The 25364-nt window shown below is 42.6% G+C and overlaps 1 protein-coding gene across 6 annotated transcripts in view; it reads left to right on the top strand.

Annotated features, from left to right (window-relative positions):
• The first annotated feature begins 17660 nt into the window (after positions 1-17660).
• The window catches only part of YTHDF3 (YTH N6-methyladenosine RNA binding protein F3), a 33811-nt gene continuing 26107 nt past the window's right edge, over positions 17661-25364 (top strand). For 2 of the 6 annotated variants that reach the window (XM_056129986.1, XM_056129968.1), the window contains exons 1-5: positions 17661-18054; positions 18653-18677; positions 22155-22300; positions 24174-24263; positions 24588-24673. In XM_056129986.1, the coding sequence (XP_055985961.1) occupies positions 22243-22300; positions 24174-24263; positions 24588-24673 (234 nt within the window). In that variant the 5' untranslated portion in view covers positions 17661-18054; positions 18653-18677; positions 22155-22242. The remainder of the gene's footprint in view (positions 18055-18652; positions 18678-22154; positions 22301-24173; positions 24264-24587; positions 24674-25364) is intronic. The other 4 variants (XM_056130162.1, XM_056130039.1, XM_056130202.1 and 1 more) reach the window with 2 other exon arrangements.

Here is a 25364-nt window from a genome sequence, read left to right as displayed (position 1 = left end):
AAAATGAAACTGGAAGTAGAGACTTGGGAATATATGTATAATTGATTCCGATTTTTTTTCTCACCCCCAGCAGAGCCTTGGCAAGCTATTCGTGACGTATACGATATGCCAAACACAGTAACAACAAGTCTCATGATGGAGACATTACTGGGCCTGCTCGAGCAAATCGATGAACAACGAGAGGACCGTGACTGTGACCGTGACCCCCAGCAATGCACAGGGGTTACTCCTGGGTCATGCACACAGGAATTACTCCTGTCGATGCTCGGGGGACCATATGCGATGCTGGGAATAGAACCCGGGACGGTTGTTTGCAAGGCAAACGCCCTATCTACTGTACTATCGCCTTTGATTCAGATTTTGAGCTAGCAAATTAAATAAAGTCATTTTAATCTGAAGTATATTTTTATTTGTTTGTTTGGGGACTACACCCAGTGGTGCTCAGGGCTTGCTCCCGGCTTTCTACTCATGAATCACTCCTGACAGACTTAGGGACCACATGTGGTGCTGGGATCGAACCCAGGTTGGCGCCCAAGTGCCTTATCCACTGTACTATCGCTCCAGCCCCAAGATCTGTCTGTCTATTGAACTGAAAATAAATAAATAAATAAATAAATATTCAAGCTCTTCCTCATAATTCTCACCAAGTTTGTTTTTTGTTTTATCTATGTCTTCCTCAAAAAAAAATGGTGGGGGGACACACCTAGCATGTGCTTGGGGGCCAATCCAAGTTGTATTGGGATGCTATGTGGGACACAGGGAATTTGAACTTTCAACCAAATGCTTGCAAGGCAGTGGCTCTAAGCCCTGTGTTGTTCTTTCAAGAATCTCATCAAGACTCTTTTCATCAGTCATTAACCAACGCAAATACTTTCTCTTCTTTTATCCTTCTTATAAAATAGTTGTTTCTAAGAAGAAAAATTTTTCTCATTTTCTTTGTGTGTGTGTGTGTGTGTGATTTCTGTTTTTCTGTAACAAGTAGGAAGTGTGTAAATACTATAAAACTTTTTTTTTTGGTGGCGGGGGAGGGAGGATAGCTTCCAATGAGTACTTAGGAGACTAGGGCACTCCCTGCAGGGCCATATTCTAGTGCGCTGGCCTTCGAGTGTAGTGCTGATTGGGCCCCAAATCCCAGGGACTACCCAGTGGTGCTTGGCTATATCCAGTAATGATGGGGAGGGCAGGAATAAGCCCTGATCACCTCCAGATGTGGCCATAAACTGCTGAGAGAGAGAAACATTTGAAATGAAATGTGTTCCAAAGAAAGTGATATAATATTAAAATTTATAGCTCTGCAAGCCTATCTTAAGTCGATAGAAACGATGCACATAAACAATTTGACCTCACAGCTCAAGACCTTAGAAAAGGATCAACAGAAAGAGCCTAAATCAGGCAGAAGGAAAGAGATCATAAAACTTAGAGCAGAAATCAACGACATGGAAAACAAAGAAACAATCCGAAAGATCAATGAAACCAAGAGCTGGTTCTTCAAGAAAATAAATAAGATAGATAAACCACTAGCAACACTCACAAAGAAACAGAGAGAGAGAACCCTAATAAATCGAATCAGAAATAAGAATGGGGATATCACAACAGAAACTAAAGAAATTCAAGAGATCATCAGAGACTACTTTGAAAGTCTCTATGCCACGAAACACGAGAACCTGGAAGAAATGGATAAATTCCTGGATTTCTACCATCTCCCAAAGCTGAATCAAGAAGATATAGAGTACCTGAATAGACCTATTCACATCAAGGAAATTGAAACTGTAATCAAAAGTCTTCCCAAAAACAAAAGCTCAGGCCCAGACGGATTTACTAGCGAATTTTTCCAAACATTTAAAGAGGACCTATTGCCAATTCTTCTCAAGCTTTTCCAGGAAATTGAAAAAACAGAAACTCTTCCAAACAGCTTCTATGAAGCCCATATCTCTCTAATACCAAAAGGAAACAAAGACATCACAAGAAAAGAAAACTACAGGCCAATATCCCTGATGAACACGGATGCGAAGATTCTCAACAAAATACTAGCCAATAGAATACAACAACTCATCAAAAAGATCATACATTATGACTAAGTGGGATTCATCCCAGGGATGCAAGGATGGTTCAACATTCGGAAATCAATCAACATAATCCATCATATCAACAAAAGAAAAAATAAAAATCATATGATCATATCAATAGACGCAGAGAAAGCTTTTGACAAGATCCAGCACCCATTCATGATGAAAACCCTTGCCAAAATGGGGATAGAGGGGACTTTCCTCAATATAGTTAAAGCCATCTACCACAAACCTACAGCAAACATCATCCTCAATGGGGAAAAACTGAGACCCTTCCCCCTAAGGTCAGGGACGAGACAAGGATGCCCACTCTCTCCACTACTGTTCAATATAGTACTGGAAGTACTTGCAATAGCGATTAGGCAAGAAAAAGATATTAAGGGCATCCAGATAGGGAAAGAAGAAATTAAGCTCTCACTATTCGCAGATGACATGATACTATACTTAGAGAACCCTAAAACCTCTACCAAGAAACTCCTAGAAACAATAGGCTTGTATAGTAAAGTTGCAGGCTATAAAATCAATACCCAAAAATCCATGGCATTCCTATATGCAAATAGTGAAAGAGAAGCAAGTGACATCAAGAAAACAATCCCATTCACAATTGTGCCCCAGAAAATCAAGTATCTAGGAATCAGCTTAACTAAGGAAGTAAAGGACCTGTACAAAGAAAACTACAAAACGCTACTTCAGGAAATAAAAGAGGACACGAGGAAATGGAAAAATATCCCCTGTTCATGGATGGGGAGAATCAACATCATCAAAATGGCAATACTTCCCAAAGCACTGTACAAATTCAATGCAATCCCTATAAGGATACCCATGACATTCTTCAAAGAAATGGAGCAAACACTCCTGAAATTTTTATGGAACAATAAGCCCCCACGAATAGCTAAAGCAATTCTTGGGAAAAAGAAAATGGGAGGAATCAACCTCCCTAACTTCAAACTCTACTACAAGGCAGTAATAATTAAAACAGCATGGTACTGGAACAAAAGCAGAGCTGCAGACCAATGGAACAGAGTTGAATATACTGACATTTCCTCCCAAACATATAATCATCTAATTTTTGATAAGGGGGCAAGAAAAGTGAAATGGAGCAGGGAAAGCCTCTTCAACAAACTGTGCTGGCAAAATTGGACGGCTACATGCAAAAAAGTGGGCTCAGATCTCTGCCTAACACCATGCACAAAAGTAAGATCAAAATGGATTTATGACCTCAACATCAGACCAGAATCCATAATGTTTATTGAAGACAAAGTCGGCAAAACTCTCCATGATATTGAAGCTAATGGTATCTTCAAAGATGTCACGCCACTGGCCGAGCAAGTGAAAACAGAGATAGACAAATGGGACTATCTTAAACTAAGAAGCTTCTGCACCTCAAAAGAAACATTGACCAAAATACAAAGACAGCCTACAGAATGGGAAAGGATATTCACCAAGTACACATCCGACAAGGGGTTGATATCAAGGATATACAAGGTACTGGTTAAACTCCACAAGAAGAAATCACCCAACCCCATCAAAAAATGGGGTGAGGAAATGAACAGAAACTTTCGCAAAGAAGAAATTCAAATGGCAAAAAGGCACATGAGAAAATGCTCTACATCACTAATCATCAGAGAGATGCAGATCAAAACCACAATGAGATATCATTTCACACCACAGAGACTGGCCCACATCCACAAGAACAAAAGCAATCGGTGCTGGCGCGGATGTGGCGAGAAAGGGACCCTCCTTCACTGCTGGTGGGAATGCCGCTGGTCCAACCCTTTTGGAAAACAGTATGGACGACTCTCAAAAAATTAGAATTTGATCTGCCATTTGACCCAGCTATAGCACTCCTGGGAATATATCCCAGAGAGGCAAAAAGGTATAGTCGAAGTGACATCTGCAATTGTTTGTTCATTGCAGCACTCTTTACAATAGCCAGAATCTGGAAAAAACCTGAGTGCCCAAGAACAGATGACTGGTTAAAGAAACTTTGGTACATTTACACAATGGAGTACTATGTAGCTGTTAGAAAAGATGAAGTTATGAAATTTACATACAAGTGGTACTACATGGAAAGTATCATGTTAAGCGAAATGAGTCAGAAAGAGCGGGATAGACACAGAAAGATTGCATTCATCTGGGGAACATAAAGCAACAAAAAGGGAGAGTAACACCCAGGAATGGCTGAGATTAGTACCAGGAATTTTGCTCCATGAATGGAAGGCCAGCCACAGGCTCTAGGTGAAAAGGAAGCTCAGATAGAGAAGAGAGTACCAAATGAAGGGTGTTGTGAGGGTCCTCCCAGGGTGGGAGAAGCATGCTAAAAGTAGTCGATAGACCAAACATGATTGCCACTCAAAGCCTCTCTTGCAAAACACAGACCCAAAAGAAGAGAGAGAGAACAAGGGGGAATACCCTGCCACAGAGGCAGGATGGGACGGGGTGGGGGGGGATGAGGGGGGGGATGCTGGGACCCATGGGGATGGATGACGGGCACTGGTGGAGGGATGGGCACTTGATCATTGTATAACTGAAACCCAAGCACAAAATTTGTAAGCCTATAACTGTACCTCATGGAGGCTGGAGCGATAGCACAGCGGGTAGGGCGTCTGCCTTGCATGCGGCCAACATGGCCGACCCGAGTTCGATTCTTCCGCCCCTCTCGGAGAGCCCGGCAAGCTACCGAGAGTATTCGATATGCCAGACACAGTAACAACAAAGTCTCCAATGGAGACGTTACTGGGCCCGCTTGAGCAAATCGACGATCAACGGGAGGGCCTTTACTTTACTTTACTAAAAAAAGAAAAAAAAAAACAGAAGGCAACCAAAAATAAATAAATAAATAAATAAAAAGAAAAGAAATAAAACACCGTATTTTTATAAAAAAATAATATTCTGAATTTACTATATTTATGAACATTATAAAATGATGAACATTATAAATGCTGTGAAAGATCACGATCACGATCATCCTGTTGTTCCTCGGTTGCCTTGAGCAGGCACCAGTAATGTCTCCTTCATCCTAGCCCTGAGATATTAAAAAGTGTCATATTCAAGACTCTTTCAATGTTAGGAGAATGAGACCTATCATTGTTACTGGTATTTGGCATATTGGGTACGCCACAGGGAGTTTGCCAGACTCTGCCTTGTGGGCAGGTTACATTCGGTAGCCTGCCAGGTTGTCCAAAGTAAGAATGAGATAATAAGATGTCCCAACTTCCAGGAGCTGGGTTTTATAGTCTCTTGGTCTTGGCTGTTGATGGAATTACCCGGCGCTGGGAGTCAGTTGTTGGGTGTGACCCCTGCCTACTGGAAGATGGAGGATCTGGGTGGAGGATGCTCAGCCCCGATTCGAGCAGGTTTGGAGATCTCAGCCCCGGGAACCGCATGCCTTTGTTCCTCTGCCGGTACCTTCATGAGTGTGGAGAGTGGTCTCAGCATGGTTGTGGCTGGTTCTGGAGGTCTTCGGCTGCTGGAGCTCTGCTCGGGGTGGGGAGGGAAACTCAACCTGCCCCCCTCCAAGGGGCCCCAGAGAGGATAGCCAGGTGCAGGGGCAGGAGACTCTGTGAAAGATAGTAAGATAATTATGAGCCTGATCTCTAAAACCTACATACTGTAAAACTATAGATAATGGCTAGACATACTGTAAAACTATAGATAATGGCTAGAAATAGGTACAAGGTGTAGGAATGAAACAGTTTTATTTCCAAACTATCAATCATTACAAGTTGATTTGGAATATTGTGATAGAATGCTATTTATTTTATTTTTGAGGTGTTGAGAATTAACTCCTGTACCTTACATGTGAGCAAATATCCTCTCCTGAGCTACATCATGATGTTAGTTATAATTTAAAATAGAATGCTGGGCCTGGCAGAGAGTTCTACAGGTGGGAGCACAGGCTTCGCACACATGCAAGAGTCCTCGGTTCTGGGGCTGGAGTGATAATAGAGTGGGTATGGTGTTGCTTTGCATGTAGCCAATCCAGGTTCAATTCCCCTGAGCCCTGCCAGGAGTGATCCCTGAGCACAGCCAGGATTAAGCCCTTAGCACTGCTGGTTGTGGTCTAAAAAAAAATGGAAGAGAAAAAGAGTCCCAGGTGCTATACCTTGAGTCCTGCTGGGAATGATCCCTGAGCACTGAGGTGGGAGTAGACCCAGGGAACTTCTGGGTAAGGCCTGTAAGAAAAATTAGGCATGTAAGACTGCCATTCTAAATAACAGCTAAACTTTCCACACTATTTTAGACATACTATTACATTAATATTATGTGCTATATTACATTATCTTCCAGCAAACTAACCTAGCAAAGATTTATTATTAGCATAATGAAAATACAAAAATTTTCCAAGCCCAAGGTAAAGGTTAAAAAAAAAAAAGGTAAAGGCCCTCCCGTTGTTCATCGATTTGCTCGAGCGGGCCCAGTAACGTCTCCATTGGAGACTTTGTTGTTACTGTGTCTGGCATATCGAATATGTCACGGGGAGCTTGCCAGGCTCTGCCGTGCAGGAGAGATACTCTCGGTAGCTTGCCGGGCTCTCCAAGAGGGGCGGAGGAATCGAACTTGGGTCAGCCATGTTGGCTGCGTGCAAGGCAAACGCCCTACTGCTGTGCTATCGCTCTAGCTCAAGGTACAAATATCATTTCCTATGCTCTCTAGCCTCTAAGTATACTGGCTTTTGCACTCTCAAGTTTGAAACATGCTTTCCTCCTTTTCCCTTACTTTCACTCTTCTTACGATTCCCCTCAGAGGAATCTTCTTATTTTGCATACATCAGCTTAAAGATCATAGCTGCAAGAAGGCATTGCCTGTACTATAATACAGTCGAAATACTTTTGTTCTGTATGCCCATGATGTTTCATTTTGATACCATTTATTTTCTACTACTGACCTCTATAGTGGCCCAGAGGTATCATGGGACTTCATGCTTGGCAACATGAACATCATTCAAAAAATATTGCATTTTGCTTTATAGATAGAACCTTTACATCAGGTACTTTAAATCAGACTATCTATAAATTTACATGTGCAAGAAACAGAACTAAATTTCAACAACTTAATTTCTATTTTCAAAGCTTCAGTCTAGCAGACTGGCAGAACTGTTTCTTTTTTCTTTTTTATGAATACTCATATATAGCCAAGATGCTGAGATGAAGCTTATTTATCTTCAGTGTCATCCTTCCCCTCAGCTGAGGTTCCAATTTCCCTTCTGGTGACTTCAGATTCATCCAAACAGGGTTACTGTGGTGGCTTGCTTTTTCTTATTCTATGATGCCTTTGAGCTGAGGCTTCTCCTCTCTACCCATCTCCATCTGCCCTGGGGCCTATGGAATTCATTCTGCCACCTTGGGTACCAAGCAGTCACTTCCTGTGGGTTCTGCTGCCTTCTGGAGTCTGCTGCGGCAATAAGACACAGAGGTGCTGGTGTTGAAATCCAGCTGGGCTGGGGCCCACCTAGGATGCTGGTACCTTCTGGTCACATCACTGAGGAAGGAGTTTTCTCTAGGATCCTCCCACACACCTCAGCTGAACTCTCAAAACTCTTCAGCCTTTGCTATTCTTGTTTGTCCAGGTTGTAGAGAAGGAGAGTAGAGTTGGAGCTTAAACACAAATAGGAACTCTTACTGATGCTATTATCCCCAACTTTAGTATCTACCAAACCAAATCTTTGGTTTCTTTGTTTTGTCATTGGATCTCTGTTTTTTGTTTGTTTGTTTGTTTGATTTTCAGCCACAGTCTGTGGTGGGCAGAGTTCTACTGGCTTCGCATATCACTTCTGGCAGGTCAGGGCACAAAATGTGGTATGAGGGATAGAACCTGGGTTGGCTGATTGCAAGATAAGTATCTTACCTGCTTTATTATCTCTTTAGCCTCTCTGTTCTTTAAAAATTAATTTTTTAAAGAGGCAAATCCAGGGGCAATTCCCACCTCTTTAGGGTAAAGGGGGCAGGAGTATGTACATCAAGTCTTTTAGTCAGTCAACCAATCCAAGGAATAGGCAGGGAAAGAGAACTATTCGGGTAATTAAAGGAGAAACAGGGCAATCGGAAGCCAGCTTAAAGATTTCTGACATTATTATAAAAACATTGTTTTAATAACACCAAACATTAGCCAAGCGGCCCAAATGCTGGCCGACTTTGACCATGAGTGTGGAAATGTCGGACTATAGCTGAATCTTACGATGACAATGTTTATGAGAAAACGCTCCATTCGCTCTCAATGGAACGACCATCTCTGAATGCAACAGTTATCTGTACCTAGGCCAAGAAGTCAACATGACAAATGACCTGGCACCCGAGCTGCACAGGAGGAAGAGAGCGGCTTGGAATGCCTTCAAGAGCATCAAAGAAATAGCTAAGAGGACGAAGAACCTCCAGCTCTGGGCACATCTCTTTGATTCCCCTGTTCTTCCTGCATTAACATACGCCTCAGAGACCTGGGCCCTAAGCAAACAGGATGAGAATGCTATTTGGGTCTCCCAAAGAGAAAGAGCTATGCTTGGAGTATCACGTTTCACTCAAATGAGAGAAAGAGTCTGGAGTTCTGACCTCCCTCGACAATCAAGAATCAGGGAAGCTGTCTCATTTGCCAAGGCATCAAAAATCAGATAGGCTGGTCACGTAATGAGATTTAGAGACGACCGCTGGACTAGAGCAGTTACCGACTGGATTCCACGGGATGTCAAAAGACCGTGTGGCCACCCAACTACCAGATGGTCAGACTTCTTCATCAAGATCATGAACGATCGGTTTGAGGCTCTTCGTGTTCCTAGAACAAACAACCACCATTGGGCTACACTAGCACGCAACAGGGACAAATGGAGATGTTACTGGAGTCCGCTGGAGCAAATCGACGATTAATGGAAAGTCAAGTGATCAAGTGATCAATTTTTTAAAAAAATTTTTTATTGGATCATTGTGAGATAGTTACAAAGCTTTCATGTTTGAGTTTCAGTCATACAGTGATCGAACATCACTCCCTCTACCAGTAAACATTTTCCACCACCAATATCCCCAGTATACCACTTCCCTGCCCAATCCCAACCCTCCCCTTCCACTGGCAGACAACTTCACCCATTATCTCTCTCTCTTCTTTTGGGCATTATGGTTTGCAGTACAGATACTGAGAGGCTATCACATTTGGTCCTTCATCTACTTTCAGCACACATTTCCCATCCCAAATGATTCCTCCAATCATCATTGATTTAGTGATCCCTTTTCTATTCCAGTTGCCTTCTCCCCCAGCTCATGAGGCAGGTTTCCAACTATGGAGCAGTCTCTCCCGTTGTTGGGTGTGAGTCTCATGTTGTGTTATTTTATATTCCACAAATGATTGCAGTTATTCTATGTCTGTCCCTCACTTTCTGACTCATTTCACTTAGCATGATACTCTTCATGACCATCCACTTAAAAGCAAATTTCATGACTTCATCTTTTCTAGTAGCTGCATAGTATTCCATTGTGTAGATGTAACAAAATTTCTTTAACAAGTCGTCTGTTCTCCAGCACTTGGGTTGTTTCTAGATTTTGGCTACTGTGAACAGTGCTGCAATGAACATACAGGTGCAGCCTTTTTGAAAAACAATATGAACATTCCTTAAAAAACTAGAAATTGGGCTTCCATATGACCCCACAATACCACTTCTGGGATTATATCCCAAGGGTGCAAAGAAGCACAGTAAAAAATGACATCAGCCCATCTGCTTTTAAAACTCAAAGGCCAAGAAGAGAATCATTTTCTTTCCTCACCTGACCCCATCCCCCACCCCCATTCACACTCCTTTTCCCCCATAAATGATTCTTCTCTGAGGATTAAACAGAAGAGGCTAGTCATTACTTAATAATGAAGAAAGGGAAAAGGGCAAAAAGAAATGTTGAAAAAAAAGAGCGAGAATTTGGATGAATACCAATAATCTTGCAAAATTAGTATTCTCCATATTCATTAATTAAAATCTAGATGCTTGAATGAAATACTCAGGTTGTTTATTGAAGGGGATTTTAGGATCTTTGCTTTTGCGGGCGGGGGGGGGGGGGGACAGTGCTTGGGGATCCTATATGGTGCTGGAAACGGCATGTGAGGCATTAACCCCTGTACTATCATTCCAGTTTCTAGCTATATATCTTTTTTTCACCCCACTTTATTTAAACATCATGGTTCACAAAGTTGTTCATGATGATTTGTTACAGGCATTCAATATTCCAACACCAGTCCCACCACCATTGTCACTTTTCCTCCCCTAGTATCTCCATTTTCCCAACCACTCTCAAGCCTGCCCCTGTAGACCTGCAACAATTTGTTTTCTATTGCTTTATTTTTTTATAAAATAAAAAACAATTTATTTTATATTAAATGGCTAATGGAATGATCAAAAAATTATTTCCATAGAAGAGAATTTGTCCTTGTCTGAGGTTTTACTAGACTGTTAGTGCAAGCTTTCTGTGTTAATGTTTTTAATGTTAGTCAACATTGATTGGCTTCTGCATTACATCCCATCCAATCTAGTGTGCTTCTACTGGGAAATCTGTATTATAGAGTTTGAACATGTCGCGTGATCACAAACATGGCCACTAGTTACATTTCTTTATCTAAAATTTTAAGTGCATCCTCCTTGCTGCTGTATAGTAATCCTACATCTGAGAGAAAATTACTGCTATTGCTTGGCCTAGAGGCTGGGCATCTAGATACTTCTCAGCAGCCCTGTGACACATATTTTTATTTATTAAAATTTTTTTTAGTCGACAGATTCTGTGATTTACAATACTATTAATATTGGTTTCATAATTCCACATAATTCCTACACCACCCCCTTCACCGGTGTTCCCACCTCCCTTTCTCTGGGTTCCATTTTTATTTTTCAATGAAGCAAGGTAATTTTTATTGAAACTTATAGAAAGAAGTGAGAGGAGCAAAAGGGAGAGACGTGTGTTCAAGAGAAAACATAGGCTCCTCCAAAGCAGAAATGAGCAAGCACAGAAACAGAGATAAACAGGCAAGATACGTGTTCAAGAGAGAACGTGGGCTTGAAGAGCAAGCCTTTGGGTTCCATTTTTAAAAGAAAGAGACCGAGTAAATGTTAAATAGCCTGCCTAACTTCACATAATTAGTATGTGTCTTGGTTAAATATTTTTTTATTTTTGGGGTGTATCTGGCAGGACTTAAGGGTCACTCCCCAGCAGGAATTGAAGCTGGGGCATTCTGAATGCAAACCATGTGCACAGCCCATTGAGCAACCTTTCTGGCCCTTGGCAAGATTTATGAAGCCATATATGCACATAAAAGGTCTTTTTTTCTCACATTTTTATTACTTCTATTGAATTCTGGACTCATGAGCAATAACTAGCCTAAGAGCGTTAGCACAGCGGGTAGGGTGTTTGCCTTGCATGCAGCCAACATGGCTGAACCGAGTTCGATTCCTTCGCCCCTCTCGGAGAGCCCAGCAAGCTACCAAGAGTATCTCGCCCGCACGGCAAAGCCTGGCAAGCTCCCCATGACGTATTCGATATGCCAAACACAGTAACAACAAAGTCTCACGATGGAGACGTTACTGGGCCTGCTCGAGAAAATCGATGAACAACGGGAGGACAGTGACAGTGACACTTGAATAATTTTTATGATTTAACAATTACCGAAACAATTATTTTATTAAGAAATCAAGATAATCTGACTTTTAGAGATTCATAAGGTGTTAATTATATTGATTTCCCAAGGCTGTTGTAACATGTACCACAGTCTAGATCACTATAGTAGAGATTTATTCTCATAGTTTTGGAGACTTGAAGATTAAATCAAAGTGTCAGGTGATGAAGTGTCACCAGCAGGTCAACCTACACCAATGGGGTGAGGGCATCAGAAACCTGATAGTGCCTCCAGATTTCCTGATATCCCCAAATTGCTGCTGTGTCTCTGGTCTGATCTCAACAACTTGGGACCAAGTTTCCTGAGAAATTAAATGGTCAAAACTTAGGTATGTGGGAACCGCACCCAAAACCACTTCTGGCTCATCTACACAAGCTCACTTATCAGTTTTGCTTTAAAAACCTATAAATTCTTGGAAGAGATCAAAAGCTACAGTTAAGGGGCTGGAGTGATAGTACAAAAGGTAGGGCATTTGCCTTGCACGTGGCCAACCCGGGTTTGATTCCCAGCACCTCATATGGTCCCCTGAGCACCGCCAGGAGTAATTCCTGAGTGCATGAGTCAGGAGTAACCCCTGTGCATCGCCAGGTGTGACCCAAAAGAAAGCAAAAAAAGCCAAAAAAAAAAGTTAATCTGCAGTTAATCTCTGACCCTTGCAAGGCTGAACAGATCAGGTAAACTGGCGGTGGGCAGGTCACCGTGGTACTCATCCAAGCAGAGCCCCCAGCAGTCGCTTGCTTCCACAATCCAAAATCGCTGCCATGCCATTGGCCTGACTCCATCACCTCAGGATGAACCTCATTGAGATATATCTGCTGAAAATTTGGGTATGAGGTGGGGGTTTTATCACTGAAATCTCCAGGCTTTAGCTGAGTCAGGATGGGTTACATCCCCCACCTTCCTGTACTTCCAGAAGCCTCCTTTAACTAAGTCAAATCCACACCCCAAAGTTGTCCGTTAAAAAACTACTCCAGCCTTAGCTTCCCAATAAAATTACTGAACTCCCTGAACAAACACAATAACCTGCATCACAAACCATAATGCACAAAAGGAAAAGGAAAGAGAGAAAAAAGAAAAGTGCCTGCTATAGAGGGAGACTTGGGGTAGGGGGATGGGGTGTTGGGGGATGGTGGGAGGGAAACTGGGTTCATTGGCTTTGGGAAATGTACACTGGTGGAAGGATGGGTGTTGGATCATTGTATGGCTGAAACCAATCATGAACAGCATGACCTATCTCACAGATATTCCATTTAAAAAAAAAAGTAATGTGCAGTTCACGTCTGTTTCAGTCAGTTTAATTAGTGTCTAAATAAATAGCAGTAGCACTGTAGCACTGCACTGTCCTCCTGTTGTTCCTTGATTTGCTCGAGCGGGCCCAGTAACATCTCCATTGTGAGACTTGTTACAGTGTTTGGCATATTGAATACGTCATGGGGAGCTTGCCAGGCTTTGCTGTGTGGGCGAGATACTCTTGGTAGCTTGCCAGGCTCTCCGAGAGGGGTGGAAGAATCGAACTCAGCTCGGCCATGCTGGCTGCGCGCAAGGCAAATGCCCTACCGCTGTGCTATCTGTCCAGCCCAAAATAGCAGTACTCCTACATTTAAAAAAAATTATTTTAAAGTAACAGTAAGGGCTGTGATCCCTCAAAAACCCGTAGCAGAACATTTCCATGCAGTGTGTCTTCCTAGAGGTTTGCTGGAAGTCCTATTCCTGGGTTTGCAACTGCAACACTTCAGTTTCTGGGCTGGAGATAGCAGAGCAGGCAAGGCGCTTGAATTGCACACAGCCAACCTGGTTTCCACCCTCAGCATCCTATATCATCACCAGAGCATCACCAGAAGTGATTCCTGAATGCAGAGCCAGGAGTAAGCTCTGAGCATCACCTCCAACAAAAAACAATTCCATTTTTTGTCTCCATCATTGTATTTTCCCTTTTCTTTCTGTGTCTCCTCTTACCTATTATTTTTGTTGCATCTGTCAGTATTCAGACCGCAACTTCTGGCTCTGTGTTCAGGGGTCACTCTGAGTGGTTCATAGGAAGCCACAGAACCCCCACAGAAAGCCAGAGGGTCAAACTGGAGCAAGCCACATGCAAGGGAAACCTTTATCACCTGTATTATTTCTCTGGACCCCCTATCTCCTCATAAAATGTTAGATTATATTATATCTCCTCAGTAATGTGAGATTGAGTCTACCACACTCCTGTATCATTTTAACTAATTATATCTGGTTTGGCCCTCTCTCTAAATAAGGTCACATTCAGAAATACAAACTGGGTCTATCCTAACATATCTTTTTAAGGGACACAATTCAACCCATAATTAGTATTCCTTTGTTTTGGAGCCGTATCGGTGATGCTCAGAGGTTACTCCTGACTCTGCACTCAGGAATTACTCCTGGTGGTACTGGTGATACTGTATGGGATGGCAGGGATAAAGCTGAGTTGGCCAAGTGCAAGGCAAAGACCTTACTCATTGTACTATTGCTCTGGTCCCAATAAGTATTTCTAAGAAACTGAAGATTGTTTGACAGTCACTATTTTATACACAGTGGACTAATATCCCTTAAAGAATGTCCTCACTACAGGTTCTCACAAATGTGACTGTTGTGGAATTCTGATATTGACTTTCCAAATCTCTAGAACTGTGAAGAATAAATTTTTGTTTTTCATATGCTGCTGGCCTATCATATTTTGCCATAGCAGTCAGAAGGAATTAAGTCAGGACATTTAAAGACCCTGCTATAAACAAAAAGGTGATTCTGCAAGTTACCCCTGCCTGAACCAATAGGGGATCAAATCATTGGTACCTTCATACAGAACTAAAGGAACTATAATTTCCTCATCTGCTATTTCCACCAGTATTGGCAAGTAGTTTACACTCTGCAGCTATCAACACTTTAAAGTTCTCTGTTCAGATGTGTGAACCACAATCAGTTACCCATTTATCATCTTTCCTTCTTATCAGTGTAGTCTCTTTTGTGGGGCAGAAGTAGCCACAGTCATTGCATTGGCATGTCTACCACTCTGAATCCAAAGCCTCAAGTACCCGCTCACTATCCTCTCTGAGGACTGTCCCACCAGAGGCAGGAGACAAGTGGGATCTGCTTTGGCCCCAAGAGGATGAGCAGCTACTCTGTTTTCATACCCACTCTGCTGGGCCGAAGTTAGTTGTAAGACATTTCTCACTGACCATCTTCAAAGACTGGCAGAGAACTCTTAAGGCAGACTAAGGGTGGGTAGAAGAGGCTCTAAGGATACAAGATCTCTCTGCCAATGTAGTCTGATGGTAAGTTATGAGAATTAGCATTTCTTTTCCAGTCAGAATCGTAGAATTCTTGCATACTCTTCACTCCACAACTGGGTGGCCTGGGCCAGGAGGTAGGGTACTTGCCTTGCATGTGGTTCAATCCCAGCATCCCACAAGGCCCCTCAAGTCCTGCCAGGGGTAAACAAAAAACTAAATTTGCAACGGAAGTATTAATATGGGTACATTTTATTTTCATTACCAGACAAGCTCTTTAAGGGGTAAGAGTGGTTTCATACTGTTGCAGGTAACTTGGGTAAAGTGGGGAACAAGACAAGTCGTATTGAGAAGAGTGCTTCCACATCTCTGCTAGACCCACCTTAGCCACCAGAGAAATGCCTGGAAGAGTCAGGCCAGGTAAAGTCGGCTACAAGCACCCAAGTGGCATTGATGTTCCTATTCCACCAGCTTGAGGCTGCCATCAAGCTATCATTGAAGTGCACTTGTTCCACACAGGGAACTAGTTAGTGTTCTTAAGGAGCCATCAACTTAGTTGGTACAAGGCAAGCATCCCACTCACTGTACTTCTACTCTGGCCCAATTACTACTATTATTATTTTGTATTTGGGGCCACAGCCAGCAGTGCTCAGGGCTTTCTCCTGATGGGGCTCAAGAGACCATATGCAATATCAGGGATCAAACTCAGGTCAGCAGCATGCAAAGCAAGCATCTTAGCTGCTACACAATCCCTCAGGCCCCTGGGAATTATTTAACTAAGGAACTAGAAACTATCTGTGTACACCACTATTTGTTAAGAGCTTACTCTTTGCAGGGATTTCTGGCCGTATTTATGAGTAAACTAAGGTAAGAAAGAATAACTTTCCCAAGATTATACAACTATTTCTAGACCAGCCAGAATTCAAACTCGAATTGGTTCTATTCCAAAGCCACATCGAGTAGGGCATTTGCCTTGCATGCGGCTGACCCAGGTTCGATTTCTTCACCCCTCTTGGAGAGCCTGATAAGCTACCTAGAGTATCTTGCCCGCATGGCAAAGCCTGGCAAGTTCTCTGAGAGACGTATTTGATATGCCAAAAACAGTAACAACAAGACTCACAATTTGTTGTGGGACAAAGCCTGCAAGTTTTCACAAGCTATCTCTTGCATATTCATAATTTTCCCAATCATATGTATTAGCAAACCCTAAAACTACCATGATTTGTAGGGAAGTGGATGAGTGGTCTGGAGAGTTTGAGAGTAAGGATGGATTGGGAGAAATCTTGGGACAAAAGTGTTCAGGGAGGGTGGGGACATTGGTGGGGGGCAGTGGATATTGGTGAAGGACTTGGTGTTGAAACATTGCATGCCTGAAATCCAATCATGAGTAACTTTGTAATTTCACTGTGACTTGAAAAAAAAAAAGACAAAGGCCTTGGGGGAGGGAATCTGGAGCAAAGTTGACACTGGTGATTGGATTTGGAACACTGTATGCATGAACGTCTATTGATTATTGACAACTTTTTAAATCCATTACGCACCCTGAATTAAAAATAACTTCTGGGATCTGTAACAAAAATGGGTGAGAACAAAAAGGGGGGGAAGAATGACTAGGTCAGAAAAATGAACGACTTGGCAACTGAAATGAAACAATGGAAAGATTCAGTTGTATTAGCTCATGTCAGAGCTTCTAAAATATGGTTGCAGTGTAAAATTAAAACTAAGCTAAAACTTGAAGTAAACTTACTACATTCTTAACGTTTTCTCTGTATCACTTTTCAGCAGAGATTTTAGTCGTTAACTATTTCTTTGTATAGTAAACACCAAACTGTTAAGATTCTGCCGTCAAAGCAATGTTATTTCAATAAAATGTCCAAGTGTTGAAAACTGGTTGTTTCTGGCTAATTAGCAGAAAAGTAAAATAACTAGTTTCCACTGAAACTAACACTTCTCCCCTGCCAGAGAAGGGAAAAAAAAACTGAACAAAAACAAAAACAAACCTCTGGCAACTACGCCAATCCTTGCCTAGGTAACTTTTCTTCATTCGAAGGAATCCACATCAACGCCTAGGGCGGGTTAGGGTGGTGATTATAGCTGGGTGATCTCCAGAGGCTGTAACTGGACTGTTGAGTTAGCCCTGGCCTGTTCCCGGGTTTGCAGAGAACGGATCCTTGGCCTGCACACCTCCAGCTGCCCTTAAGAGCTCGCACGCGGTCACTTGCAACACCTGCGGCTTGAAACAGGCCCAATAATTGTGTCCTGCGGGTGGCTGACTCACCCCGCCGTCCACGTGGCCTGGGATGGCCTCGGGAGGCTCCTGCAGGTGCCGGGCTGCCGCGGCCCACCTCACCCTGGGCCAGCACGGTTGCAGCGCTCCAAGCCGCTAACACTTGTGAGCGCTTCTGAGAAAGGCCCTCCAGTCCCGTGCCTGCCTCTTAGCACTACAAAAGACACGCCATCCCCCTCCCCCACCCCCGCGCACGCCCGACCTCCCGCCAGGCGAGCGTCAGAAGCCAGCGGGATTAGGCGCTCCTCGCTGGCGCCGCCCGACGTGCCGCGCGCCCCCGGGTCCGCGCGCCCGGGAAGGTGGAGGCCGGCCTGTCCCGTTCGACGCATGCGCGCAGGGGTCGGGCTCGGAGGCCCCCGTCTCCGGTGACGTGGCGGCGCGGGGGCGGGGCCGGCGCGGGGGGGCGGGGCCGGGCTCGGTGGCGGGCGGCGGGTGGGGGAGGAAGCGCGAGGTGAGCGCGGACGTCAGAGTCGAGAGCGGAAGGTCAGGAAGGCTCGGAGCGGAAGTGAGAGCCGGGAGTCTGTCCGCCATTGTGGAGCCGAGAAGCGGAGCGCGAGAGGGGGGAAGCGGAGTCTGCCAGCGGGAAAGACGGGCCCCGTTCCGACCGACTCCCGAGCGCGCCGCGGCCCTCTTTCCGCGGCGTCTTAGCGAACGGCGACCGGCGGCGGCGGCGGCGGCGACGGTGACTCGCCGCGGGCGGCAGCCAAGCGCTGTGAGTGCACGGGGAGAGGCCCAGGCGGCAGCGGCGGCGGCAGCGGCGGCGGCGGCAACGGCAACAGCAGCTCTCGGGTGGCGGTGAAGAATGTCAGCCACTAGCGTGGATCAGGTGAGGGTGCCCGAGAGAGGCCTCGCGGCGGGGCCCAGGCCCGGCCTGGGGAGCTCCACCCTCGCTCGGGGCGCGGGGCTCCTCCCCGTCGCCGCCGCCGCCGCCGCCGCCGCCGCCGGCCCCATAACGGTGCCCCGGGCACAAGTTGCGGCGGCCGCGGCCCGGGCCGAGTGTGTGTGTATGTGCGTGCGTGTATGTGTGTGCGCGCGCGCGCTGTGTGTGTGTGTGTGTGTGTGTGTGTGTGTGTTTGCAGGGTGGGGGGGGGCGCCCGGATCCCGCGGGCCGCGGCGGCTGACGCGGTGCGGCGCGGGGTGGGGGCAGGACGGCTCTGCGGGGCCTTCGGCTGCTTCCCGGGGCGGCCGCCGTGGGGCTCCGGGAGCCGCATTCCGAGGGGCGGGTGGCGGGGGGCGGACGGGGCTGGCGGCGGCGGCGGCGGGAGGGGGGCGGGGGGAACCACTCGGCGGACGGTTGGCTGCAGGCGAGGAGCCTGGGAGGAGGACGCCTGCAATTCACACTTTCTCTCTCTCTCTCTTCTCTCTCTTTCTCTCTCTCTCTTCCCCCCACCCCCGTAATTACCACACCTTTCGTCTTGCTACAGAGACCTAAAGGGCAAGGAAATAAAGGTGAGTTTGAATCATTTCCCCCCTCCTTTTGCTCTCCCCCCTCCTTGTTTCCTAATGTCAGGTGGACGTTACTTTGAAACTACTTCAGCTGGTGGGGTGTCTTTTTTTGGGGGGGGAGGGTCCCTTTTCTTTTTTTAAATTTTTCCCTCCTCCCCCCCATCCTTTACATGTGGCGTTGGAGGCGCATTCGTGACTGCCAGAGGGCTCCCCTTAAACTTTGATAGTTTCTTGCTTCCACGCCACTTTTCCCAAGACCACCCCGGTGGCGGTGGAGGGGCGCAGAGGAACGTTTCTTAGTTTCTCTTGTCGCTGCGGGGAGGCTGCAAAGGAGAGGGGAGTGCGGGGTTCTGTGCAGCCTCTGTTCTCGCTCGCTCGCTCTCCCTCGAGGCCCCAGAAACTCCCACAGATAACGTCTGTGGATCCGTGGACGTTTTGTACGACGGCTGTGTCCAGATTGCCTTGGAACGTGCCAGCCCCCTCTTCCCCCTCTGCGTGCCCCCCCCCCAAGGTGCGCCCCCCCCCCCCCCCCCCCCCCGACTCCCTGTCACTGTAGGAGGAAAACTGGTCTGGCCGTGCCCATCCCGTGGTCGGTCTAAGCTGTTGCCATGAGGCACTTGATGAAGGAGTTGAGAACGGAATAGCCAAGGCCAGAGGCCATGGAGTTTTGCATTGCACCGGGGTGATTCAGTCTGGCATTTTGAGAAGGACGGGGTGGGGTGTAGTGGGGGCGGGGAAGAGCAGTCATTTGTGAAGTTTCTGGCCAGGATGAAATGAAGAGATGGGGAGCCTTTGAGAGTGGAAGCACTTTTTTTTTTTCTTAAAGATTAGTAGTGTGTTTTGTGGCTCTTTGGAACAATATGGTCAGCTGACTGAAAAACCATTATGACATTAATCATGTGACATGAGTAAGTATAGAACAATAACTGCTTCCTTGGGACAGTGCCAATTAAATAACTTTACAGCATATTATATATTTATAACGTTCCGTAACAGGCTTGAAATGAGGCTAAATGGAGTCATGTTTCCTGTTTTTTAGTTCCATTTCAAAGTATTACCTAGTAAATAAGATTTACAGTAGCCCCTTTGCTGTAATTTCAAAGTGCATCTGGAGTTGGAGTTTTTTGTTTAAAATTTGGAGTGGGTTCTCTTCAGTTAATTTTCTTGAGTTGTATTGTTTATTTGAGATTCTTGGACATCAGTGATGGCACTGTGTTAGGTAACAAGTTTATTGCTTTGTTTTTTGTAGAGTCGTATGTATTTTGCCATATATAAAATTTGAGAAATTTCCACTTTTCAGGTTTAATATTGTAAAACTATTTTCTGTGTTGTAATTATAATCTAGTGATTAATTTCAGATGAATTTTTTTAATAATTATTAATTTGAAAAGAGTATTTCTTTTTTGCTATTTCGCCCGTAGTATATAGAGTTGGGGATAATGTGAAATCTGTGGTCATTATTGCCTAGCATGAATTATTTTATCCTAGATCTGTGGGGAGGTGGCACTTTACAAGGCTATTTGAAATTCTAAGTGTTTTGTGTTACCTGCTTTAAGGTAAGTATTTAAGTTCTATGAAGTACTTAATTTGGAGAAGCAAAACTGAGCATCTAGGGCTTTGTAAGCCCCTGCTGTTTTACTGTAAGTTTTACTTATGATAGTCGTTTTTCTTGGGTATGTCCAAGAGATAGCGTTCATGTAAGTTCTAAACTATGTTGCAAACTGATTATAGCATGTTAAAGTGTTTGAACCTATTGTATAACCTGTCAGATCTATTTGGATAGACAGTTTTTATTTGTATAATTAATTGCGCCTAGAAGTACTCTTCCCCTCCCCCTTTCTGTGCAGTTCATGATTTTACTCATAAACAGAATGAACTGGAATTCTTAGGAGACCTGTGTTCAAATACAGCCCACATGGTAATTTGTTAACTTGCCAAGTGAGTTTTCACCGTGAACTTTTTGTTCAGAATTTCCCCTTTTATCTGTAAAATTTAAATAATAGTTCTAGTCATAAATCCTATTGTTTGTAATGCAGATAGTTGTAATTATATTGTAGTCCACTGCTCTAGAAGCCATTTCATTAGCTGGATTTCATCTTTTCTCACCTCATCTACTAATGTGCAGGAAGTTTCTAAATCATGGCAGGAAGGAAAACTGGACTGGCCAAAAAGGTTTGGCAGTTATTTAAAATGCTTTAAAATGGTAGGTACTACATGTGCACAATTATACATACACACATGTTGCTTATATTTTATACTTCTGCAGGGAGAATTGCCTGGTGAAGGCATCACTTCCAGTGAACTGCTTGATATATGTAGTTAGGCCTGTGATTGAGAAAAACTATTCTCCCTAGGCTGAGTTTAGTTTTAGTTGAGTTTTCAAGCTACTATTTTTACACTCATTTATTTTTTATAAAGCAGAAAGCAGAAGTGTACATTTATTGGGGCCTCAGTATTTTAAGTTTATAAGTATTATACTTGAACTCAGATCTTATTAATAAAAATACTCATCAGTGAGTTGGTTCTGAAAGCATAATCCATTTGATGACTTAATATAATTTCTGAGACGCTGTATTTTGTTTCTGGATTATCTTGAATTGACAGCATTAGTCTAACACCTGGCTTTCATGTCTTTGCTTTTCTGCTAAATTTTTCTGTTTTTCCTAAAGAACATGAATACACTAAAGTGTTGAACTTTTTTTTTTAAGAAAATGCTACTTAAAAATTTTTTTTTTTAAAGCACAAATGCTTTGATAGCATGAATAATAATTTTGGGTTTACTTGTTTATATTAAGTTTCAGTTCTTTTTAGTAATAGATTGTTCCTCAGTTAAATATTAGAACATTTTAAAATATCCTTGTTCATGGTAGTATTGCAGGATAGTAGATGTGTAAGGGTAGTTTTTTTTTTAATCTAGTAGCTCTTCATTTAAGATTGACTATTATATCTGTTTTACTTAATTGCAAGTAGAATTTTTTTTCATAGATTTTTAAATTTTTTTTTTATTAGTGAGACATATGAGGTACAGTTGTAGACTTACAAATTTTTGTTCTTGGGTTTCAGTTATACAATGATCAAATGCCCATCCCTCCACCAAATAAGTGTCAAATCCTATACTCCATGAAGCCTTAGGCCTCCCTGCCTCCTTCCTTTATCCCATAAATTTACAACTAGGCAAGTATATGGAAAGGCATTTCTTTTTTCCTCCTTTCCTTCCCCTTTCAAAAGTGGGGCTTGCCTTTTTTTTTTTTTAACTGTCATTTTAAAGAATTAAATTGAATCTGGCTGTGTTTTAATGTTTTAGAAAAGTAATGGGAAATGCCTTGTATTTTGGCAATATTCTTTTGTTTTCTCTCTGACCCCTTCTGGAAATGATTGCAAAGCACTTTACTGTCATTTTTAGGCTTCATTTTATTATTAATCCTCAAAACATTCCTAAAAGGAGATAGAGGGTATATGGTATTGTCGCTGTTTTTGTAGGTGGGAAAACATGATGCACAGATCTGTTGACTTTCCTAACTTGATGTAGTCAGGACCGGAGCAAAGAATCACCTGGCTCCTAAGGCCCATGTTCTATCTTGATTTGACTCTGCTTCATAGAGCAGAGGAAACAGGCGAAGAATCATGTAAGTCATCTGTTCTTTTTTCCCTGGAGATCTTGTACAGACTATGGAACTGGCTTGGATTTCATTATTATTTAATGGCGTTCAGTCTCCAAGACATTAGACTGTCATTAAGTGATGTTCAGAAACTAGTCTTTAAGAGAGTTGAATTTCTTAAAGATGTGCTTCTGAAACTCGCTGCTTATGCAGATCCTAATTTAATGCAAATTGCTTGTCAGTATGCCTGAGATACAGTTAAACATTTTTCCTTTAGATTGACATATTCCTTGATAATGTTTTAGGACTTTTTAGACATTTATGCATCATCTGTAAATGACTTTCCAATATTTGAGTGTATGAGAATTATTTTTGTTTTCAGTTGAAGCCTCTTAGAAAAAGAGAAAGGATAGAATAGGAAATGAGTATGAATAGCATGTAATAAATATTTGGATAAATTTCAGGGCACTTTAGATTGTTACTAGCATTATCAACTAGATTTTTAAAGAATTTAATGCGTACAAGCAGTAGCTGTAATTTTAAAATGGGTTGCAGTTTCATTTATTACTTTGTGTTAGTGTAACAGCTAGTGGTAAAGAAGAACAAGTCTGTTAGAATCTCTTGGACTGAAATGATCACCCCACCAGAAATAACCTAATTTGCCTTTATTTTTGTTTTCATTTCTGTAGCTGTTATATATGTAATTTCTGGGAGCATGTTTAGCTCAGTACTGGCTCTTAAGCCATCCTTATCGAAGAAGTTAAACTATCTTAATAGGGCCAGGGTCAAGTTGACGTTCAGGTTGACGTTCAGGTTGTTCTTGGTAATCTTTGATAAAAATTGTGGTATCATAGGAAGTCTACTTGATGTGTCACAGAGTAGCATGGTACTTGGTTGTTGCTGCTCAGTGGTGATGACAACCAAAGTATTTCATCTGTCTTTCCCTCCATTCACTGTCAACTCATAATGTAGCCAATCCAATAAACCTGGGGAAATTTAGAAAAATTCAAATACCAACACAGTTTAAATTTGTTGCTCCAACTTCTTATGTCTTTGTGATGTGTATATTTTGATTCCCCACCCCTTCTTGGGGCATAGCCCTCTGGGCTCAAGGTTTCTCCTGGCTCTGCACCCAAAGTTCACTCCTGGCAAGTTCAGGGGACCATATGGGTGCTAGGGACTGAATCCTGGTCAGCTGTGTTCAGGGAAAGTGCCATACCTGATGTACTATTTCTCTGGCACACTTATTCTGTGACAGTGTATTTTTAAGCAGAGCTTCCTCATACTGAGTTTTATTTTTTGTTTCTAAGAGAGTAGTCAACATCTGTTGGAATCTCTCAGCTTTTATCCTGTTCCAAAGAGAGCATAGAATAGTACATTTGCATAGACAATGCTACCACATCAGATTTTGGTCTTATCAAATTCCTGTATATGTGGTTTTAAGTCATTTTTAGTTCTCTTTGGATTTTTTTTATTTTTCATGTGTTAATAATACCCAATATTGACATTGTGAATATTCAGAAGAGATGTGCAAGCGCTGTCAATAACCTTGAACAGAGAAAGTAGTCAGAGAGCCTAACTTGTTTAAGTCAAGATAACTGGCTTCTCGTGCTTGACAGTCAGACCAGGATCATCATATCTCAGTTTTGCTCAGAAGCACCATGAGACAGTGTCTAGAAAATAACAACTTTGTAGAAATGATCTCTGAACAAATGTGGCACTATAAATTCTTCTGATTTTTCTCATGTTTTGCATGGATAATCATGGTTACATTTAGTATCTTAATTTCTAGTTGTACTTGAGTGTGAAATTTTTTCTTTTGGTTTAGATTAAATCTCTCTTTTCATTAAGGTTTTTGTAATATATAATTAATTGTGATACTGCTTTATGTAAATTTCAGCCACAATCTTTGGGAACATAATTACAAGAACTTCAGTTAACAAAAGGACTTACTTACCTTTACTGGGCCAAATAATAGAAAAATTTAAAGGTAGAGAACATTGAAATGCAGTATTTTCAAACCATTCCCACATTTTTTTCATTTTACTATTTGATTAACAGTCTTGAAATTGGGATGTTTTATAATGGAAAATGTATATAATTGTGTTTATGTAATCTTGGGCCTCTAAGGTTTTGGTGGCATGAAATAGTTATCTCAGAATATGTTAATCCTTGGGGATTTTTAAATGAAAAGGGCAATGAATTCAGGATAACATTTCCTAAATTGGTTTCAAATCAAAGTAAAATGAAGAATGTTTGGGTGTGAATTGTGTAACAATAGTTGCAACATGTCTAATGCAGACATATTTTTTAGTTTCAGTACAAAACGGTTCGATTCATCAAAAAGATGCTGTAAATGATGATGATTTTGAGCCATACTTAAGTAGCCAGACAAATCAGGTAAGTCTTCTAACAGTCCTATGTTTAGAAAATTGCCATTCATTAGCATTGTGTTTTAAAATAGGTGTTGGAATTGAATGGGATTAACTAGGCCATGAATTAAACTAATAAGCTTACAAGTTAGTAAATAGCAGTTGCAGGTTAGTGGAATAGGAAAATTCTTCATTATTAGTGGCTGAAACTAGGTTGCAAAATACAAGAATTTGAAGATAGACATTGTATTGCAGCTAGATATTTTGCTTACCTAATTACGCTTTTATGGTCAAAGGGTTAGAGCTTTCGCCTTGCAACTGAATTTCACTGCCGGGTGTATCTTTTGGTGGCCCCAGTTATATTGGGCCTGAACAGTACTACCTCTTTGCTAGACCCCAAACACAGAAGCGGGGCTGAGTATTCCTGGAAGTGGCTTGTTGGGCCTCTTAAGCACTGTTTGGGATTTTCTCTCCCCTATAAGAAAAGTAGTGCTTCTTTTCTTAAGACTGTGAGTTTCTGTTATAATTCAAGTCCCAATATAACTTGGTAGCATAGGAAATAGAATTCGTGACTTTATAAATACACTTTATATATTGTATTGGTTTTTGTGTATTATAGGCACGAGAATTTTATCAAATTTTCATGTATGAATTAAATATAAATAGCTGGTGTGACATTTGAAGTTCACTTGTGTTTGGACCTTTTTTAAATACAAATC

The sequence above is a fragment of the Sorex fumeus genome, unplaced genomic scaffold, assembly GCF_029834395.1.
Source record: "Sorex fumeus unplaced genomic scaffold, SorFum_2.1 ptg000002l, whole genome shotgun sequence".
NCBI classification, from domain to species: domain Eukaryota; kingdom Metazoa; phylum Chordata; class Mammalia; order Eulipotyphla; family Soricidae; genus Sorex; species Sorex fumeus.
The sequence above is the reverse complement of the archived record's forward strand: the minus strand, read 5'-3'. Positions and strand labels throughout refer to the sequence as shown.